At 41.1% G+C, this 22785-nt stretch overlaps 1 protein-coding gene and 1 long non-coding RNA gene across 3 annotated transcripts; both read right to left on the minus strand.

The window, feature by feature from the left end:
* Window positions 1-1330: 1330 nt before the first annotated feature.
* Window positions 1331-9364, minus strand: LOC107824902 (uncharacterized). 2 transcript variants are annotated; one of them, XR_001656962.2, is made up of 5 exons: window positions 9235-9364; window positions 9025-9087; window positions 8040-8100; window positions 2649-2716; window positions 1331-1620 (listed from the first exon to the last, which is right to left on the minus strand). It is a non-coding gene; the product is annotated as an uncharacterized LOC107824902 (long non-coding RNA). The 2 variants fall into 2 exon arrangements; XR_001656961.2 differs by lacking the exon at window positions 2649-2716.
* A 7587-nt stretch (window positions 9365-16951) lies between these two features.
* On the minus strand, window positions 16952-22283 carry LOC107772596 (putative galactinol--sucrose galactosyltransferase 1). Its single transcript, XM_075223057.1, has 13 exons — window positions 21792-22283; window positions 20755-21005; window positions 20550-20640; window positions 19892-19940; window positions 19701-19792; window positions 19509-19616; window positions 19199-19333; window positions 18701-19111; window positions 18420-18561; window positions 18247-18314; window positions 18028-18162; window positions 17720-17937; window positions 16952-17614 (listed from the first exon to the last, which is right to left on the minus strand). Exons 1-13 carry the CDS (start codon window positions 21980-21982, stop codon window positions 17238-17240), a joined length of 2268 nt encoding a protein of 755 aa, XP_075079158.1. The 5' UTR covers window positions 21983-22283; the 3' UTR covers window positions 16952-17237.
* Between the last annotated feature and the right edge of the window lie 502 nt (window positions 22284-22785).

Consider the following 22785-nt stretch of genomic DNA (forward strand, 5'->3'; position numbering starts at 1 on the left):
TCAAAAAGTCATTTTACTATTCGGAGGTACTAAAAATTTTGTACTTTAATGTATCATTAATCATACATGAAATTAATCATGGCCATCAAAGTTTACCGATCTTTTTTACAAAAAGAATTTACAGAGAAGAAGGTTCTTATGCGCGGTGTTGTGAATATCAGTACATACATACACACATATTATGGTTGATGCTGAAAATGGATGGTTCTCAGTCAGAGGCGAAGCTACCAGAATTTAAGTTCAAGATTCAAGCGCTTCAAGTTACTGAGTTCTAAATTAATATTATATACATATTAAATACAGAAATTTTTAGTTCAAAGTTGTTAGGAAAAAACTATATATTAATAGAGAAAAACGCTCTGGCGGCGGCATGATTCTCTCTCGGCGCAGGTTACTCTAACGTGCACCAGCCATGAGAAGGAGAGCTCGTGTACCATCTCAGAAGGAATTAATGGCAATGTAGGCATCAACACATGCCAAATTCCAAGCAGGAACGAGTACTAACACTAGATCGAAGCAGGAAAGATCAAATTCTCCAAACAATTCCAATGAAACGGTAACCAATGTAACAGTAGAGGACATTGCAAATGGAGAGAAATTGAAGCAAAAGCAAGCGATGAATTTGTGGAATGAAGCTATCCACAACCCAAGGAATGAAGGACCGAGTAATTCTCCTGGTAATGGAAGGAAATCATGGGCAGAAGAAATGGAGGAAGAATTAGGGCTACCGGAAAAGAGGAATTCAATTTGGGATGAATTCAACATTGTGAAGCTTTCAATGCTGGATTCAAATTAGAATATGTTCAACCTAAGCTACATGGTGAGTCTCGTGTAGGTGCAATTGAACTAGAAGATGTTTCTAGTGAAATTCAGTATTGACAGAATGCGATAGTTTGCTACGTACTACGTGCACATTCTCCTTTTACAGTGATTCAGGGATATGTTAAGAAGTTATGGGCTAAGCTTCGTATTAACAAAATCTCAATTCTTAAAAATGGAGTTGTACTTGTTAGGTTTGACTCTACTGTAGCAAAACAAGAGGTATTGAATGTAGGGATATACCATTTTGACAATAAACCTTTTATTGTAAAAGCATGGAGCCCAGATTTAGAATTCACTAGGGAAGAATTGCTCACTGTGCCAATTTGGGTGAAATTCCAGGCCTTGACTTCAAGTATTGGAGTCCTAAAAGAATAAGTATGATAGAAAGCTTGGTAGAGATACCTTTAATGGTGGATCTAAACTGTCACGACCCTAAAACTGACCCGATCGTGATGGCGCCTAACGTGAAATTAGGCCAGCCGACACAAACCCCAAAACCAACCAGAAATTCGTAATAAGTCATTTTAAGCTATAAATTAACTATAATCCCATAATGTAAGTTAAAATAAGCAGTGCGAAAATATAACACAAGCCCGACAACGGGGTGTCACCAATCATGAGCAACTACAACTCATCTAGGAACAAGAAAGGACAACATAGTTCGAAAATAAAATACTAAGACAATCTAAATAAGACAGGAAGGAGAAGCACTGGGCTGCGAACGCCAAACAGCTACCTAGTCAACTCCGGAGACCTGTTGGAAGACTGATCAGCACTCACTATCGCGCCCCGAGACTCCTGGATCGGCACATAAGGTGCAGGGAGTAATGTGAGTACGCCAACTCAGTAAGTAATAAAAGTAAAAGCAACTGAGCAGTAAGAAAATAAGAAATTTCACGTCATAGCACTACAACAAAACAATATATGTGTAGAACAATATAGTAAATCAATAAAACTCGTAAAAACAACTCTATTCAGTAAAACCTTTTTAAAACATCTTTCAATAGTTTCAAACGAGTGATGAAAACAGTGAGTAAAAGGATAGAAACATAAACAACCCCTCGAGCAAAACATGTACCACAACCGCTCCTCGGGCTATCTCACAATCACTCGTAATCATCCTCTCGGGCAACAACATGAAACAACAACAGCCCCTTGGGCAATATCACATCTCTCACACTGGTACCCGCGCTCACTGGGTACCCGCGCTCACTGGGGTGTTTAGACTCCGGAAGGGCTCCTACAACCCAAGCGTTATCACAAGTCATCTCGTGGCATAACAAATCAGGCCTTCGGCCTTTCATATATCACAAATCCGTACAACATGCTGCGGCATACAACCCGATCCCATAATATTCTCACAACACAGGCCCTCAGCCTCACTTAGTCAGAAATCTCTCAAGCCCCCATCGGGCAACAATAAAACATGATGCTCAGCCCAAAATATCATTAAAAATATCAAAACGGAGTAAATACGGCTGAGTTATGAAAACAGTAGGATACAACATGACTGAGTACAGATATTAAGTCAAAACAGTAAGGAATAGCAGTAAAAAAAAAGCCCCTAAGGGTCCAAAACAGTTGGCACGAGGCCCAAATATGGCTTTCAGCCCAAAACGTGGTAATACTTTCCAAAACACGATGATATCAAACAGTTTTCAATCAAATACGCGACTTAACAATCGTACGGGACGGACCAAGTCACAATCCCCAACGGTGCACGACCCCACGCTCGTCATCTAGCATGTGCGTCACCTCAAAGTAACACAACGATGTGAAATCCGGGGTTTCATACCCTCAGGACAACATTTACAATCATTACTTACCTCAATCCAGCCCAAACTCTAGCCCGTGATGCCTTTTCCCCTCGAACCGGCCTCTAAATGCTCCATATCTAACCAAAATCAGTATCATACCATTAATAAGTGCTAAAGGAACCAAGCCTAAGCGAAAATAATCAAATTAACTCAAAAATTCCGAAATTGGCCAAACCTGACCCCCGGGCCCACATCTCGAATTTCGATAAAAATCACATCACTAAAATCCTTATCTTCCCACGAGTCCATACATACCAAGAACATTAAAATCGGACCTCAAGTGGTCCCTCAAATCCCTAATTTATACTCTCTAATTTCAAACTCTAATTCCCCAATTTTAGGCTTTAAATCTCACTAATTTCATGTCTAATTAGGTAAAAATCACCATAGAATCGAGTATTGAGTTCAAAAATCTTACCTCCACGTGTTTCCCTTCGATTCCCTCTTCAATACCTCTCAAAAAGCTTCAAAATCGCCCAACAATGGTGGAAAATAGACTAAAATCCCAAAGGCAACTATTTAAACATTCTGCCCTGGGATTAATTCCTTCTTCGCGAACGTGGTAGCTCCCTCGCATTCGCGAAGCACAAAATTCCACTGACCAAATATTCCTTCTTCGCGAATGCGACATCCTCCACGCGAACACGAAGCTTCAACTGTCCAAGCCTTCGCGAACGCGACCTTACCTACGCGAACGCGATGCACAAAACTCCTAGGGTCCCAGCTGCTCCAATTACCTTACGCGAACGTGACTCCTCTCACGCGTTCGCGATTCACTGGAATCCAAACCTACGCGAATGCAACTCAGGCTCGCGAACACGAAGAACATTTTCTCCTCTAGGCCCAGCTCTTCTTCGCGAACGCAGGACTATCTTCGCGAACGCGAAGAACAATTTCTTCTGCAACAAAAACCAGAAAATCTGCAAATCTCCAAAACCAAGAATTGGTCCGTTAACCACCTGAAACTCACCTGAGGCACTCAGGACCTCAACCAAACATGCCAACACATCCCATAATATCATTCAAACTTATTCCAACCTTCGGAATGCTCAAAACAATATCAAAACATCAAATCACCCTCAGATTCAAGCCTAAGAATTCCAAAAACTTCCAAATTCCGTTTTTGATCAAAAAGTCTATCAAACCTCGTCCAAATGACCTGAAATTTTGCACACACGTCCCAAATGATACAACGGACCTACTCCAATTTCCGGAATTCCATTCCGACCCTTATATCAAAATCTCCACTACCAACCAGAAAACGCCAAAATTCCAATTTCGCCAATTCAAGCTTAAATCTATCCTGGACCTCCAAAATACTTTCCGATCACGCTTCTAAGTCCTAAATCACCTCACAAAGCTATCCGAACCATAAAAATTAAGTTCTGGGATCATTTACTCACAAGTCAACTTTCGGTTGACTTTTCCAACTAAAAGGCCAACTTAAGAGATTAAGTGTCTCATTTCTCTACAAAACCACTTCGAACCCAAACTAACCAACACGATGCAATGAAATACAGCTGAACAACACATAAAGAAGCAAAAATGGAGAAAACGAAGCGGTAACTCATGAGACGACCGGCCGGGGCGTTACATCAACACTGAGAAGAAGGTAGGACTACAGTTTGCAAGGATAATAGTAGAGATGGAGTTGGATGCTCAACTACCTGATACGCTGTTATTTAGAAATGAGAAAGGTCAGCTCATTGAACAAAGAGTGAGCTATAATTGGAAACCAACTATGTGTACCTATTGCCATGCCTATGGGCACGTAGAGGAGGTATGTAAGAAGAAGAATAAGCCAGTTGTGCAACAGGATAGGGCAGTGTCAACAACAGAGTTAGTGCAAAAGAAGTAGTAGGATAATGAAGCAGGGGAGATAAAAAAGGGTAAGGAACAGACAGAAGTGCTTCAGAAACAAGCATCAACTAGTTATGAATGGATCACTCCTCTAAGAACTGGAAGAGGCCCACCTAAACAGATTTGACAAATTGAAAAGTCCAACTCTTATCAAATTTTGGATAAGCCTGCAAATGTCAGCCTTGTACAAACTGCTATCAAAAGTGTCAGTGGGAGAAAGGGGGAGGAGGAACCATGCCCTATACTAGGAATGGTTAACTTATTGTGTTGGAATGTTAGGGGCTTGAATGCCCCAAATAAGCAGAAGGAAGTTAAAATCCTTTGCACTGAAGCTAAGGCTGGTATAGTAGGTTTGTTAGAATAAAAATAAAGAAGAATAAGATTGAACAAATTGATGGTAGTTTGTTTAGAGGTTGGCATTATATTATCAATCTTGAAGCACACTATAATGGTAGAATTTGGTTGACATGGAGACATGATTACTATGATGTAGTTCCTACAAATATTACTGCCCAAAATGTGACTTGTGAGGTGACTTACATTCCACTACAACTGACTTTTCTGCTCACAGTGGTATATGCCTTCAATACAAAGAAGAAAGAAGAGAGTTATGGGATAGTATTATGTAACAACATGGAGTTTGTTCTAGACCTTGGCTCATATTAGGAGATTTTAATGCAGTATTAACATAGGAGGATAGAATATGAGGTAATCAAGTCACTTGGGCAGAAGTGATGGAGTTCAGGAATTGTGTGGATTATTATGGTTTGATTGAGCTTCCTCAACAGGGCAACAGATACACTTGGAATGATAAAAACTCTAAATAGAGAATATTTTTCAAGATTGATTGGGCTTTCATCAATGACAAATGGCTTGATATAATGTCAGCTTGTCAATATAAGTTTCTACTTGAAGGAATAAGTGATCACTGCCCTATGCAGTTAACTTTAGAAGGGATTAAGAAAAGAAGGAAGAAATGTTTTCAGCACTACAATGTATAGGATCAGCATCATTTGTTTGACATCACTGTCAAGGCTGGGTAGGAGGTGCAGATTGAAGGGTGCAAAATGTTGAGAGTTGAAAGAAGATTGAAGCTGTTAAAGAAAGGACTGAAGCAACTAAATTCAAAGTACTTCAAGGACTTAGTAAATGAAGTAGAAGAGATTAGGGAGGAACTCAGGAGGATACAGGAGAAGCTACAAGCAAATCCACTGGATAAGGGCATGCAGCAGAAGGAAAGAGAGGTGTATCAACAGTTTAGAAAGATTTCACATATGGCAGAAATCTACTTACAACAGAAAAGCAAAGCTACTTGGCTAAGATTGGGAGATGACAATACAAGGTAGTTCCATGCTGTGATTAAATACAGGAGAATGAAATTAGCTACAACACAGATAAGGGATGAACAAGGCAATTGGCAGAATGATCCAGATGACATAGCTTAGGTATTTGTAGACTATTATGAGAACTTACTGGGAAAGACCACAAATGCTAGAGTTAGAACTTTCAGCAACTTTATGAAAAGAGGGCCAGTGCTACCCTTAGAGCAATAAGTAAGCTTAATCAGACCTTATTCCGGGAAAGAAGTCAAAGAAGCAATGTTTCAACTTTGACAAAAATAAGAGTCGTAGACCAGATGGCTTTGGTAGTAGGTTCTATAGATCAGCATGAGGAATTGTAGGAGCAGACATCACTGAAGCTGTCCTAGAGTTCTTTGAGAATGGTCAATTCCTGAAACAACTAAACACAACCAACATTGCACTGATTCCTAAGGTGGATAGGCCTGAGTATGCTAGCCATTACAGACCTATTTCTTGTTGCTATGTCTTGTACAAGTGTATATCTAAGATGGTATGCAACAGATTGAAGCAGACCATAAGCCACATTGTGGCTGACAATCAAGCAGCATTTGTTCAGGGTAGATCCATGATATATAATGAGCTAACATTCCATGATCTATTGAGGCATTACAGTAGAAAGACTTCTGCAAGGTGTCTTATGAAAATTTATCTAAGGCAGGCTTATGATATGGTGGACTGGGGATTTTTTGAGGAAGTTCTGATTTGGTTTGGGTTCCCATAGAGATTCATTCACTTGATTATGGTATGTGTAACAACTACCAAATTCTCTATCAAAGTAAATGGTGAAGGACATGGTTATTTTGAGGGGAGAAGGGGACTAAGGCAGGGAGATCCTATGTCTCCTCTACTATTTGTGATAGTAATGGAATACATGTCTAGAGTTCTATCAACTATGAGTGAACTCCTAGATTTTCAATTTCATCCCATGTGCAAACAGTTGAAGCTAACACATTTGATCTTTGCAAATGATATCATGAGCTTCTGCAAAGGTAATCTGGCATCAGTTACTAGGGTGGTTGAAGCTTTAAATCATTGTAGTGAGGCATCAGGACTTATTGCTAATCAGGATAAATCTTATATCTTCATTGCTGGGTGGATGAATTGACAAAGGAGTAGTTGATAGCAAAAACAGCATTCGCCCAAGGTTATTTAACAATTAAATATCTTGGTTTTCTCCTTTCATCAAAGAAATGGAACAAATTGGACTGCATTCAGCTAGTAGACATAATAACCAAGAGGATAAAACTTGGCTACTCAAAGCAACTTTTATATGCAGGCAGACTGCAGGTGGTTAACTCTATGTTATTTTCCATTTATAACTTCTGGAGTGCAGTATTCATTTTGCCTCAAACAGTGTGGATAGAATATATAGGTATTACCTATGGGGGAATACTGAAGACAGAAAAAAGCTGGCACTGGTGGCATGGGAAAGAATATATTTTCCTAATAGGTTTGGAGGGTTGAATGTTAAAGGTAGTAAACTATGGAATGTGGCCTATGTTGAGAAATTATTATGGCAACTTCTCAATAACAAGGAAGCTCTATGGGTGAAGTGGGTGCATATATGAAAACTGATACCAATAACTGGACCCATAAAATCCCGTTCGGCTGTAATTGGTATTGAAGAAAATTAACTCTCCGAAGGAGGACATGCATGAGTGGTTTATACAAGGTGCACTCTGAGTAGGGGTGGTGGCTATTCCATAACGAGGAGCTACATTGCCTTATTAGGGGGAATACAAGGACTGCATATAGCAGATTTGATATGGACAGGTAGCACAACCAAAACACAGGTTGTCACGACCCATTTTCTGAACAAGCCGAGACCGGCACTCGATCACTAAACATGACCGAGCGAACCATCTTTACTTATCAACCCTATTATAACTCCAAACTTTATATGCAACAAAGCAATACTCTAAACAAATACTTTTGATCAATTCAAATATTTAAATAAATCAACTCGAAAGCTTTATTCGTAGTAACTACTGAATTACTGCTAAGTTATTATAAAATAACACCTGAATCTCAACCCAATGACTATGTCTATGAAGCCTCTACTGATAAACTGACGCACTGCTCAGGACATGAGATTTTCTGGCCAATTCTCTAATTAAACAAAAAAATAGCTAAATGAAAATGACTCTAAGAATACTCCACGAACAAAAGCGGAGCTCACCAATATCACTGGAAGGGAAGGAAATCCTAACTCGTAGCCTGCTCGCCTGCAAATCCGGTTCCTACGTTGTACCGCAGACCAACGTAGGTTCCCAAAAGAGAACGTCAGTACCATCCACTGTACTCAGTGAGTCTCAACAACAGGGGGAGAAACCTTTAATAACATATACATTACGAGCAAAGGTTCTAAATGCATGTAAAACATAAAGCTTATAAGAATAATTCTAAAATAATTGCATAATAGCAATTTATGAATATTCTAAAAGAAATTCTCTTTTTTTTCTTTCTTTAAAAAAAATACTTCATTTTATACTTTGGGAGTTCCAACTATCCTGACTTAATTCTGTCTCAGTCACCGTGTGATCAGCACGGGTTCGATCCCAACCTGATCGAATAGGCCCAATCCACGAGGTGTGACTCGCTTCATGGTTCTCAGCACTCATGTATCATACCTTAGCATGGCTAAGTAAATTCTCAGCAATGAGACCCTCAGCTCGTATGCTCCCTACTTTGGCACAAGTAGTCTCAGGAAGTCAACGCTTTGGTCAGGACCCTCGGCCTGGACGATGACCCCTTCTCAGAATAAAGGATACTCCCAAAAATCTTTTCTTTCTAAAACTTCTTCTTGTGACTTTTCAAGTCTAAATCTTTTCTTTATAGAACATTATGTACGTGCTCATATTGGTGTCCTTAAACGTAAAGCATGACATAAGAATGAAATAAACATATAAAAATATTTCCAAAGATTCTCTCTTCTTCATAATTTTCAACATGAAAATAGAATATAAGAACAACACAAAAATCTGAAAATTTAAGCACATATAGCATAATAGATCATCTAAACTTTTGCTAAAACAATTCTAAATTAATGGGTACTCACTCGCTCTAATTAAATAAAGATAAACTCTTTTAAGTAATTCATCAAACACCTTGTATGCGTGCTTTTGTGAGTTAAACCACTTTAGTAAAGGGTTATATCAACTCACCTCAAAATTTCTCGAACCAATACGTAGGTCCCAGTCCAATTGATACCAGTCAAATAATCGATTCTACAACAACCAGTGTATTTTAATCAGTTTTAAAGTACTACACCTAAATATGAAATTTATTGATGATATAGAGGAAGAAGGGAATTAACTACTCAATTCTTAGCTAATACTACTGTAGGGTACTTGACAATAAGGAATTTTATATACCTGAGTTCAAGGATTAGTGGTTTGTAAGGAACCCTTGAATTTTCTATTTCTCTGCTGCGTTTGCTGCGTTTGCTGCGTTAAAAAGCAGCGTTCTGTTTTTTGTTTTTTTAGAAAAAGTGTTCTGTTTCTCTTTTGCTATAAGACTTTGTTTAAGTCTTATATTTCACAACCCTTTTGGGCTAGGTCACGTGCACCGTTTTTTTTTTTGTGTGTGTTAACTTAACTAATAATTAATGATACCCACTTTTAATAATTAATAACACTAAAATTATTAATATTTTCCTAATTGTATATTCAATTATTTAAGTGTGTGTATATATATTTATTCACTTTAGGCAAGAATAATAATAACAATAATAATAGTAATAATAACTTAATTCAATAATTAGCGTATCTTGAAACTTTTATAAATTTAAGGAGTGTTACACAGGTTTTTTCTGTGGCTTGGAGCTCAAAGGCGACTGTTTACAAAGGAGAAGCTAGTGAAGTTGTAGATACATATAGAAAACCTGCACTGCTGTTTATGTGAAGAACAAACAACTGAAACATATCAACATCTATTTGTTGAATGCAATTGGCTAAAAAAAGTTCGAGTTGAGGTTCTGCGATGGCTCGGTGTACAACTGCAAGAAGGGAACATAGCGAGCACACTGGACAACATTAAAAAGAAACGATGGAAACAGTAAAGAAAGAAGTGGTTGCAGCAACTATGGGAGCTGCTTTCTATCATATGTGGAAGGCAAGAAATTGGAATTCAAAGGCGCATGTGTAATGTTACGCGGCGCCTTCCTGAGATTCCTTGGAAGGGCGACGTAAGGCTAAGCAACTGATGTCAGTGCAGTTACTGTCCGCCAGCTGAGGTCCCCTCCGTACGCTAGACTAGATTGTCAGTGCCGTACGGGAAAACCAATGTCAAGAGAAATTGAGAGAACAGGAATGAGAATTGAGAATGAAAGAAAGCTTGATTGCATTAATGAAAGCTATTACAGAAAGGAAATGCGGTGTCGAGGGGGAGAGACACCAGTACAGAGAATTGTTTGCTTGCTAGAAAGTTTTGATTGTTTGGTCCCCCTTAATAATGCTTAAAAAAAATAATCCAAAGCTACAAGACTAGACTTGATTAAGCTAGAGAAACATAATGAAATTACATGGAATAAAACTACTCTATATTTACAATGAAAAAGACTTAGTTTGCTATAAGGCAGAAAACATGGCCGTTGTCGGCAGCATAGTCTTTGGCATCAGGATCTGCGCGCGCGGCATTGTCTGCGCGCGCGGCGCTGTTGGCATCTGCCTGCGGTTGGGCGCTGGCGAGGGATATCGGTGGGGCGACAGAGGCATATGCGCGCTTGTCACTTGGCGCGACCAAGACCACGGGGTCGTCCGTGGCGCTAGGCATTGGAAAGCTTGCTAGGACGCCACGGGGCGCGCCCAAGGGGTCATGGGGCACGGCTGGAAAGCCGCCCATGACATTCTCCCCCACCTGAGTTGGCGACGTCCTCGGCGCCTTACTTGCAAGATAATCTTCAATTAGGCTCTTGTAGGCTTTGAGGTTTGTTCCCCTCTCCCAAGTGTTCTCCTCTGTATCACAGCCCTGCCATTTCACCAAGAACTCCTGGTGATCTTTCCTTGAGGCATGAATCACTCTATCATCAAGGATAGCTTCAACACGCCTCTTCCCGGTTGAATTGGGCCCTCGAATACTGGGTATTGTGAGCTGGCTCCTTGAAGGATCCTCTGTATCTTCCCGAAAAGGTTTTAGGAGGCTGACATGAAAAACAGGATGAATTTTCCACCAAGCTGGGGTATCCACCCGGTATGCAACTTTCCCAATACGCCTTTCAATGGACAAGGGTCCAATATATTTTTGTAATAAGCGAGGGTCATGGACCCCTGCAAATAAGTAACGTTTTGGAATTTTGACCATCACTTTGTCTCCTACTTGGTATTCAACAAAGCGACGATTCTGATCAGCATGCCTCTTCATCCAGCTTTTGAGCCTTGACAAGATAGCTCCGCACTATCTCCAAATTTTGCTTCCACTCTTTAGAGAAGCTAGCAGCTCGAGGAGATTTAGACATATTTGGTGCATTGACGGTGTGTGGGAGTAGCGGTTGCTGTCCGGTAACAATTTCAAAAGCGCTTTTGTTTGTACTAGAGCTCTTTTGTGAATTGAAACACAGTTGAGCAGCATCCAGAAGCTTCACCCAATTCTTCTGCGATCCGGTTACAAAATGACGCAAATATTCCTCCAACATACCATTGAACCGCTCCGTCTGGCCATCAGATTGCGGATGAAAACTTGAGCTGTGATTCAGCTTCGACCCAAGACACTTAAAGAGTTGGGTCCAAAAGTTGCTAGTGAAGCGTGAGTCACGATCACTAACAATATCTTTGGGTAGGCCCCAATATTTGACGACATGAGAGAAGAAGAGTCGAGCTGTATCTTCTGCTGATATATATTGTGGGGCAGCAATAAAGGTAGCATATTTGGAAAACCGATCTACCACAACCAAGATAGTTGTTAGATCTCCGACCTTGGGCAATCCGGTGATGAAATCCAGGGAAACACTTTCCCAAGGTCTCTTTGGGACAGCTAGTGGTTCCAAAAGTCCCGCCTGTGTTAAGCGGTCTGACTTGTCCTTCTGGCATACTAGACAAGTCTTCACATACTGAGCAACGTCATCGGCCATTTGAGGCCAATAATATGCACGGCGAAGTAACGCCATGGTGCGTTCTTCACCGGGATGGCCGGCCCACAGAGTATCATGACATTCCGCTAGAAGAGTCCTTCGTAGATCTCCTCCTTTAGGAACATAAAGTCGGTTCCCTTTCACTTTCAGAAAACCATCTTCCATGTAGAACTGGCGAGTCTTGCCTTGTCCTACCAAATCAACCAAATACTGTGAAGCAGGATCTCTGATGAGTAGATCTTGTATCTGGTCCTTGATGGAGGTGGCTACCTCGCTCCCCCTTAGGGTGGCGAGTAAGCACACTGATGCTAGATCAGCTCTCCGACTGAGCGCATCAGCAACATGATTGGTCTTCCCACTTCGGTATTCCAGGTTGAAGTGGAATTCAGCTAGGAGTTCCTGCCACCTGGCCTGTCGACCATTCAACTTCGGCTGGGTCATGAAATGGCTAACAGCTGTGTTGTCTGTCTTGACCACGAACGGGGTTCCCAGCAGATAGTGCCTCCAGAGGCGCAAGCAGTGGACGACAGCCAATAATTCTTTCTCATGGGCGGCATAGCGCCGCTCTGCATCTTTTAGCTTCCGGCTCTCGTACGCCACAGGATGCCCTTCTTGTAGCAAGACGCCACCGAGGGCATAGTCAGATGCATCTGTTTGTACTTCGAATGGCTTGGCCAGATCAGGAAGGGCCAAGACGGGGCTACTAGACATAGCCGCTTTCAATGCGTTAAAGGCCTTCGCTTGCTTGGGTCCCCATTCCCAAGGCGTGATCTTCTTGAGGAGTTCTGTCAATGGTACTGCAATGAGGGAGTAGTTTTTCACGAATCGCCGATAGAAATTGCATAGACCAAGGAACGCCCTCAAGGCATGGATATCCTTAGGTGGCGGCCAATCTGTGATTGCCTGAATCTTCTGCTGGTCCATCTTGATTCGCCCTTCCCCAATGACATGTCCGAGGAAGTCAATTTGCTTTTGAGCAAAGGAGCACTTAGATAGCTTCGCGTATAGTTCATGCTCCCGCAATCGAGCTAGGACCTTCCGCAAGTGCATCAGGTGTTCCTCCAATGTTTTGCTATATACCACAATGTCATCCAAGTAGACCACCACGAATTCATCAATGTACTCCCGGAAGACTTGGTTCATCAAAGTGCAAAATGTAGCTGGGGCGTTAGTCAAGCCGAATGGCATAACTAGGAAATCGTACGAGCCATATCTTGTCACACAGGTCGTCTTGTGCTCATCACCCTCTGCAATCCGAACTTGCCAATAACCTGTCTTCAGATCTATTTTGGTGAACACTATCGCGCCACCCAGTCTATCGAACAAGTCTGCCATTAACGGAATAGGGTACTTGTTCTTCACAGTAATTTTGTTTAGAGCCCGATAGTCCACACAGAGTCGTAGACTACCATCATGTTTCTTTTGGAATAGCACAGGGGACCCGTATGGGGATTTGGAGGGCACGATAATCCCTGTGTCTAGCATTTCCGTCAATTGTCTCCGAAGTTCGGTGAGTTCGGGTTGTGACATTCTGTAAGGCGCCCGGGCAGGTGGCTTCGCGCCCGGCACCAGCTCAATTTCATGATCCACAGTGCGCCTAGGCGGTAGTCGCTTTGGCATGTCTTGTGGCATGACATCTTCAAACTCTAGTAGTAGCTCCTTCACGGGTTCAGGAATGGGACCCGAGGAGCATTCTACATCTTCGATGCAGAGGGTTGCCAGGAACGTAGGTTCGTTTCTTTTGACCCCCTTCTTCAACTGCAAGGCCGAGATGTTTTCAACGGCCATCTTCATGGGCATGCACGGGATAACGCAGGGCTTGGCCCCGTTTGCTCCCATCATCAGTAACATGTCAGCATACGGTACAGGCATGGTGTTGGTTTGCCTCAGGAATTCCAATCCAACTATCAACTCGAAGTCATCTATGATCACCACACGCAAGTTGAATTTTCCTTCGTAAGGGCCAAGCTTCATCGGTACTTCTTTGGCTATTCCACCCACTGGCTGGGGAGGTGAGTTGATAGCCTTGACACGGCCTCTACCTTTCCCTACGACTAGACCAAGGCGCTCCACCTGAGTCGAGGCTAAGTAGTTGTGGGTAGCACCCGTGTCTACCATGGCCCGAATGGGCTTGCCATTCACCTTCATCTCAACGAACATTAAGGTCCTCTCGTGCTTAAGAGGAGTCTCATCATCCGCCTTCTTTTTCCCTTTCTTGGTGACGGGACATGGGTCCTTCTTCTTACGGATACCAGCACTAGTCTCTGCTAATGCCTCAGAAATGGAGCCAACAATTGCATTGAAGGCACCTACGGGTTCAGTCTGATCCGCATCGTCTGAATCGTCATCTGTCCCATCATCAAAAGTCTGATGGGCATTCATCTGTGCATGTGGGCACTCATTGTTCCAATGTGGTCCGCCACAATGACGGCACCCTGAAGGAGGCTTCCTCCCCCGATCATTGTTGTTAGATGCAGCACTGTTGCTGCCTGTGGAGGGAGCCTTAGGTTTGGTTGAGCTCCGATCTCCCCCACTTCTGCTAGGGCCACCATTGCTAGACTGGCCCCCTTTGAATCCCGCTCGGGTAGGCGGTTGAGGCCTATCCTTCCGGGCTTCCATTTGATAGTCCCCAAGGCATTCAGCTGCTTGGATCGCCTTGGGCAGGGTATCTACCCGTTGCCTTTGTAGCTCCATACGGGCATAAGGTTTCAGCCCTTCTAGGAAGGTAAAGAGCTTGTCTTTGTCCCCCATGTCGCGTATGCTTAGCATGAGCGCGGAGAATTCCCGCACGTAGTCCCGCACAGATTTGGTCTGACGGAGCTCCCGTAGCTTTCTCCTTGAATTGTATTCAACATTCTCGGGGAAGAATTGTAGGCGGATGGCTGCCTTCAGTTCTGCCCATGTTTCGAGAGCATCTTCACCGGCCTTGATAGCTTCGTATTTCACCCGCCACCAGAGTTTAGCATCACCCTGAAGATACATGGCAGCAGTTGCTACCTTCTTGGCTTCTTCTAGGCCCCCAACAGCATCAAAATATTGTTCGACATCAAAAATGAAGTTCTCCACTTCCTTGGCATTCCTAGCTCCACTGTATGGCTTTGGCTCAGGAATTTTCAATTTTTGTGTCGCGGAGGTGGGGTTTGCAGTGCCCCCGACCTGGTTTCCACCGCCTCGCAGTAGGCCCTGTAAAGCAGCATTGACAACATTGAGCTTGTCTGTCAAGTCGTCAATAGTTTGTTGCATGGCAGTCACCCTATCTGCCTCTTGTGCCCTGTAAGCTAAATCCTCGGCACGCTCCTGTTGGAGTCCCTCGAATTTGCCAAAAATTTCGGCTGCCTCTGTGGCTGCCGTTTGTCGATCTCCCTCGGAGTCACGACTGATGTTTTCTATGTCAACTTCGGCCTGGAGCACCCTGCGGTCCAGGTCATCCAACCTTTGCCCTAGGCTGGTTCTTAGTTCAGGCATCGTATCCATGATGGGCAGTAATCCGTCAACCGTCTGTTCAAGGGCCGCAATGCGGTCCCCATGATTCACCATGGTCAGAAATGGTGGTAATGGCAATGCGTTCCCTCGTCCGATGTCGAGCCTAGGCTCTGATACCAACTGTTACGCGGCGCCTTCCTGAGATTCCTTGGAAGGGCGACGTAAGGCTAAGCAACTGATGTCAGTGCAGTTACTGTCCGCCAGCTGAGGTCCCCTCCGTACGCTAGACTAGATTGTCAGTGCCGTACGGGAAAACCAATGTCAAGAGAAATTGAGAGAACAGGAATGAGAATTGAGAATGAAAGAAAGCTTGATTGCATTAATGAAAGCTATTACAGAAAGGAAATGCGGTGTCGAGGGGGAGAGACACCAGTACAGAGAATTGTTTGCTTGCTAGAAAGTTTTGATTGTTTGGTCCCCCTTAATAATGCTTAAAAAAAATAATCCAAAGCTACAAGACTAGACTTGATTAAGCTAGAGAAACATAATGAAATTACATGGAATAAAACTACTCTATATTTACAATGAAAAAGACTTAGTTTGCTATAAGGCAGAAAACATGGCCGTTGTCGGCAGCATAGTCTTTGGCATCAGGATCTGCGTGCGCGGCATTGTCTGCGCGCGCGGCGCTGTTGGCATCTGCCTGCGGTTGGGCGCTGGCGAGGGATATCGGTGGGGCGACAGAGGCACATGCGCGCTTGTCACTTGGCGCGACCAAGACCACGGGGCCGTCCGTGGCGCTAGGCATTGGAAGGCTTGCTAGGACGCCACGGGGCGCGCCCAAGGGGTCATGGGGCACGGCTGGAAAGCCGCCCATGACAGTAAATACTGCAGAGGTTGTGGAGCAGATAAAGAAGGAAACATTAGTTAGATTAAATGATATACAAATGTCAAAGAAGGCAAGTAGATGTAGAGATTTCTTAAGGAGTATCATTGATGTATAGAATTTGTGTTGAGGCTGAAGGAGATTATAAGGTAAAGTGCTTTTTAGGCGTAATTATTTGGTTGATCAATGGTAATATTCACAATGTTACCAAAAAGAATACAGAGTTTGAATTAAACTACTATATTCGGTCAAGCCCATACTTTGTTCTAGCTCTGCCCCGGTATTCGGTTAAGATTCTATGCTAGTGTCACTTTTTTCCCAAGGTATGGGCATGCCTCATTTTTTTTCTTTCCTTGTTGAAGTGGATGTCAGCATCAACACACACTTGAAGACTGTCAACTGTAAGTGATCATAAAAGCGTTCAGAGGCAACGATATTTTTGAATCTTGAAAGTTGGCTTGTGGACTAAACTCCTCAAGTCAAGCCCAAAAAGCAAACACCAGTTATTGCACCATTTGAAATTGCATCCATGGCATCACTTCCTCATGGTGAAAACTTGTATATCTTCCCATGTATTCACTAGAGATCTCTAAATATTTATTTTGTATGTTAAAGCCAGCTGAAGAATGTTGCATTATCACCCCTTAAATTCAAATGGACATGTTTGAACTAGTAACATGCAAGATGAGCAGCGCACTTAGATGCTTCTGATCAATAGAACAAGAAAAGAAGGAAATAAATATTATGAAGAGCATCTATTTGAGTCGATCATATCCAAGGCTCGGATAACTAAGATACAGGACCAATAGATCATCGCTATGGGAATTTCCAGCAGATTGATCAACATTGGTGCAAAGCTACAACATCAGGACCTCAATGACAGATATCGCCCTCTAAATTCAAAATATGAGTAACTGGAAAAGAGAGACTCAGTTTACAAGTCTTCACCTCATCCGACAATTAGTCATACATCACAATGATCATCTCGCACTTTTCATACTTCAAAGTTCAACCCTTACGTCCCAAGCGTATAACTCTTTGTCAGGAACTCTAAGAGCCAGAGTGACTAATCCAGAGGATTTTTCATAATCAAACTGTAACTCTTTATCGTCCACTTGTATTCTTTTAGGCTTCACAGATGAATAAGCTCCAAACATGCCACATCCGCGAACTTTCATGGAGATTATTCCGCTTCCCTCTGTTTCATACTTCAATTCTTTGATTGCTCCTCCTGAATTGAACATATTTACAAGTCCAATTGGAGCAAATCTAGATCCAGTTGACATTACCTTGATTGGAACCACGGTAAAGACTTCATATTCTCTTGCCTTAAGAGTAATTGGAAAAGATGCATTTTTAGGAAGATGGACCAAGTCTCCTGCAGTGGGTAATACAATCAATCAGGTCAACAAAATGCACTTTTCCTCTAGATGAAAGCAGTAATCATAATAAAAGATAATAAATTTAGAAAAAAGGTTCATACTGTGAAGATGAGAATAGAGAATGGCATCCCCAGTCCATCCATCATGAGCAATCTTAGGTAAGTAGTTGACATCATTAGCCCGGACAATCCCAGTTATCGTCTCTGGTTGATAATCGTGGATTAGATTCTTCTTGCCGACCTTACACCACCCAGCTCCTTGACAATTGAACACACCAACTACGCCATTGAAATCATTCAGATTCCAAATCTTCAATAGACTGCATACATAAGGAAAATAAAACACATTACAAACTGTATCACTGTTGAAAAAGATGATTTTTTTGGAAGAAGACTGATCAAGCAAATACCTTATTCCATCTCTTGCTGGATCAGAAAACAAGCAGTCTCTAGTTGGCCTTCCTGGAAGTTTGGCGCGTAATATGGAACCATCTGGAAGTACAAGCTTCTTTAAAAGATTAAAATCGTGTTGTCCAGGCTTGTCACTGCATGTTAATTGGCAGCCATGAGAAATGCTAACCAAAATTTAACTGTTTACCAAATAACTAAACAGTGTATATAAGCAGCACCTGACATAAATAGCGCAGCCTCCAACAGCCCGTGCTGCTCCATGGTATTCAGCCATTGGGTGCACACTCTTAACATATTAAGAAAAAGTCAATAAGCATTTTAGTCAGTTGAGCTTTTTTAGGGGAAGTTGGGAAGTATATACACAAAGGAACCAAAAATCATGTCAACTCACATGAAACATGTCCCAATCAGGCTGCATGAACTCCCCAAGGAAAATAGTATTATAAGCCACCGATGCTATGTGAATGGTGTGTGATGCAGGATCTCTTGGCCAGAAATCATCTGAAGCTCTAATAACAGCTGAGCGTTTCGCACTACACGATATAAGAGAAACAAAACCAAGTCAGAATTTTGCAAAAGAGTGTCTATTCACAATAAGTACCGTTTCTTAGAACAACTAGTCCAGCTTCAATTTTATAAGCAAGATATAGAGAGAGAGAGAGAGAAAATTACCTGAACAAATTATCAGTACTATGGCTCATGCATGAAATAATTCCATTATCAGGAAAGTTTTGAGAAATAGATGCCTCTAATGCTTGATGATACTTTCTTGCAAGTTTTACTCTTCCACCATGACCTGCTCCAAGTGTTTCAAGGATGTTCTGAACATCTACTTTAACCCCGTCTATACCCGCAGAAGCAAGGTATGAGTGCAGTTCATTATAGAAATTATAGACTTTCTCAGGGTTCACTAGACCAAGACCATTCTTTGTCAAGCTATCCAAAGCATCATCAGGTTCTTGTGACTCGACCCCAGGAGATGAAACTGGGAAAGATAACTTGGATTCATAGTGATCCATCTCAGGGACCCCAGGTTTCACACCGCCCCAGTAACCGGCGAGTGCATGCCACACGTACACATACCTAAAGTGCAAAGGTTGAGATAAGGAAACAGAAAAGCAGATAACTAAAAGGCCAGGACCTAAAAGTTGACGATATTACAGAGCATACTTTAAATTGTGCTGGTCCTTGATATTGGTAACAACATGTCGTAGTCCCATTGCAGGATCATTAACCCTATGCCCTTCCTTTCCATCTTTTTGAAATTTGTGGTTCTCTTTAATATGAGTTAACCTGTTAGCAAAGCTGAAAATGAGCCAAAGAACAATCAGAACGTTTAGCCAGTAGAAAGGGATTGCTAAACAAAAAGGAATTAGGATGCAAACTTTCAAAGAGAACATCAGAAGGAGCAACAGCTCCTCAACCAAAAACTGAGAAAGAATATGATGACAATGATACTAAATTGGTTCAATCTACTCACTTTGCATGGTTATCAGCAATGGATTCGATACTATTGGGATCCATACCCACAGATTGCCATCCATCATCAATGAGTACGAACTTTGGGGGTATACCTCCTTTCTCCAAACTGTAAAAGTCATAAAAGTGTAAGCACTATAAGCAATACAAGAATTTAGAATCATAGGCAGTATCTAAAGATTAAAGTTGTGACCTCTCTAATCCTTGCTTCACTCCCTCGGCAGTAACAGTAGTATAGAAAGCATCCCATGTACACCATCCAAACCAGTTCAACATGTCTGGCATCTGAACCATGACAAAAACATGCCTTCATATATACATATATACAGAAGAAGTAATGATGCCAATAATACTTGCAGCAGTCCAAAGACATTCAAACTGTACCTTCTTTCTATCACGGTGGCAAAATGTCTGCAAATGCCTCTCCACCGTCCTGTGTTGACAAAGTATTTCAACCATCAACTCCGATTCAAATAGGTAATGTCTATAACAGACTCATACAGCTTTCATAAGTTGTGCCATTATTATTGCAAACTTCAATTCGTGCATCCCACATAAATAAATTTTGATGAATACTTGGTATTGATAATAGGTCTAAAACGCATATAGGCTAGTTGATACATCAACCCCCACGGCTGGCGTAATTTGTGAAGCTCACCTCGACTATGTGAATAATGAAAGACATAAATATCAATTACTGATATTTGTACCATGTCAAATTTAAGGGACCGTGGCAAATAGATTTGTACTAGGTTCCGTTTGGGTAGAGTTGGAATTAGCACTATCTCGTCCAAAAGTTCTATACATCTATTTTTCTCAAGGCACTTCTTTTGCAAAGCCCCCTTTTATCAGTTACGACCATGTTCTGGCCATAAGCCGACCACATGGATTTTGTGAATGCAAAAGACATGTTGACAGAAATAAGTTAAAACCAAACATTACTACTGCAAATATATGCAAATCTACATGAGAACAATGGATTGGATATTTGAATAAGGAAACTTCAAGAACAGTAACAATCGAAGAAAGGACAAAAACATACTTGACTGCATTAGTGATGACATCAAAAGGGTCTGGCCCAGCTGCTACGAAAACCAAATGGCTTCCTTCAAAATCTTGCACAGCAGGATCTCCTGCAATCGACCATTACCATTAGCATCATTGAGAATTGCTAAAGACCATTCCACAAAACCCAAAAGGCATTAATAGAGATCATCCCAAAAAAGAAAAGATCAAAATACTCATACCACTTTCCAGGCATATTTCTAACTCGTCGTTTGAGTTCCCTTGAAGAACAGCCCTAAAATCTCCCTCCAGAATAGGCAAGAATACAACATACAATGCTGAATTTTCATGGTTATCTTGATCAAAATTTGAACCATCATTTCCTTCCACAATCAAAAATTGAGTCTCAAATGGTATGTCTTGTCCGGATGTACCCATCCTCTGTGTCATCCACCATAACTTGAACCGGAAAACACACATAAATCTCAATCCTCTGCAAACCGTAATCAAGCATTCAACACATAAATAATTTCCAAGTTAAAACCAAAAAATGCATAACTCAAAATTCCAAGAATCAAATTGCAATCTTTACAGCCAAAACTAGCAAATCTTACATTATAACTCCAAATATTATCAAAATTTAGATTCAAAATAGGGGAAACCTCAATGAAATTAAAATATAAAAATCCACCGCATACCATAAACAAGCACTCAATATGTAAAACAATTCCTTGTAAAAACCCACATGAAACTCAAAACACTAAAAATCAAAATGAGGTGCAATCTTTAAATCAACAAAAAGATGCAATCTTTACGGCTAAAAAATGCAAGCTTTACATTAGAACTCCAAACAACCTCAACGCTTTGATTAAAAACAGGGTGGGATGCCTTAAATAAAGTTAAAACCATAAGCAAGCATCCAACACGTAACTATTTCCTCGTAAAAACTCACAAATTAAAATACCTCAAAATCCAAAATCAAAATGCAACCTTTAAAAGAAGTTGCAATCTTTACAACCCAAAAAAAAAAAAGAAAAAAAGATATGCAATCTTTACATAAAAACTCCCAAACAATCTCAACACATAGATTTAAACAGGTGAGTAAAGTTAAAAACATAAAAGCCATCATCATAAATAAATAAAAACCACTTTGATTTATTAATGAAAATTCAAAATTTCAATCTGCGGCCCCAACCAACAGAAAAAAAAGAGAGAGAGAGAGAGAGAGCTTAAACACATGCAGAGAAAAAAGCTAAGAAGAAGAAGAAGAAGAACATACTGGAGTTTGCCAACAGGAAAAACTCTGCGACTACCAATTTTGTCGGAATGAACACCAAGGAATGCACCATTAATGAAAGCTTCACCTGTTGGCTGTGTTACAATTATGTTTTCATTAACATCTGTGAGAATGCTCTGTCCCAACACATTCAGCTTCCTTTCAGCTACACATATTCCTGCTCCCACTGTCATCTTTCTTTATCTTCCTATAACCCAAAAAAACAATAAAATCCACAAACACCACCCAACAAAAATCTGTCTTCCTAAACCAAGAAAATCTACAAAAAGAATGATCTTAGCTATATAAGACCGAAGACAAAAAAAAATGTCAAAAACCCCACATGAAAAGAGCAATGACAGGATCAAAACCTGTAGAGATTGATAAATATGTAAGATTTTTGAGAGTTGAGAAAGGTGTGTGTGGAGAAAGAGAAGGTTGAGAGGTTGAGAATTGGCCGGGGTTTGTGCTTTTTATACAATGTTTTTAGGCTACGGGAAAACCAAACCAATGTTGGATCATTACAGAATTATGAGCTATTGCCAAATGGTAGGTGGGACCAGCTGCACAGTAACCAATCCAATCTGGCTCTTTAATTATATTTGCGTTTTTTCATTTGTTTTCTTGATCTTGTCAAAAAGAGTTAGGTTTTTATGATAAATATTATATTATGGTGGATATCTACTCTTCCTCCATGATTTTCATGTCAAATGCTTAATAACATATTCAATGACATATTTTCTATGTTCAATGACATATTTCATGACATATTTTCTTTATTTTTCATGCCTATATAAAGGTCTTGTAATAGATAGGAAAATACACACAATTGAAGAAGAAAATCTCTTCCTTCTCTCTATCTCCATTAATTGTTCATGTTTTACTAAATTGCTTTTATTTCCTTGTTCCATATTGTTACTTTGAGTTATATTTCATAACACGTTATCAGCACGAATAGCTCATTTCATAATCTTCTATCAAGATTATGTGGCAGGTG

Source organism: Nicotiana tabacum, chromosome 10, assembly GCF_000715075.1.
Source record: "Nicotiana tabacum cultivar K326 chromosome 10, ASM71507v2, whole genome shotgun sequence".
Classification (NCBI taxonomy): Eukaryota; Viridiplantae; Streptophyta; class Magnoliopsida; order Solanales; family Solanaceae; genus Nicotiana; species Nicotiana tabacum.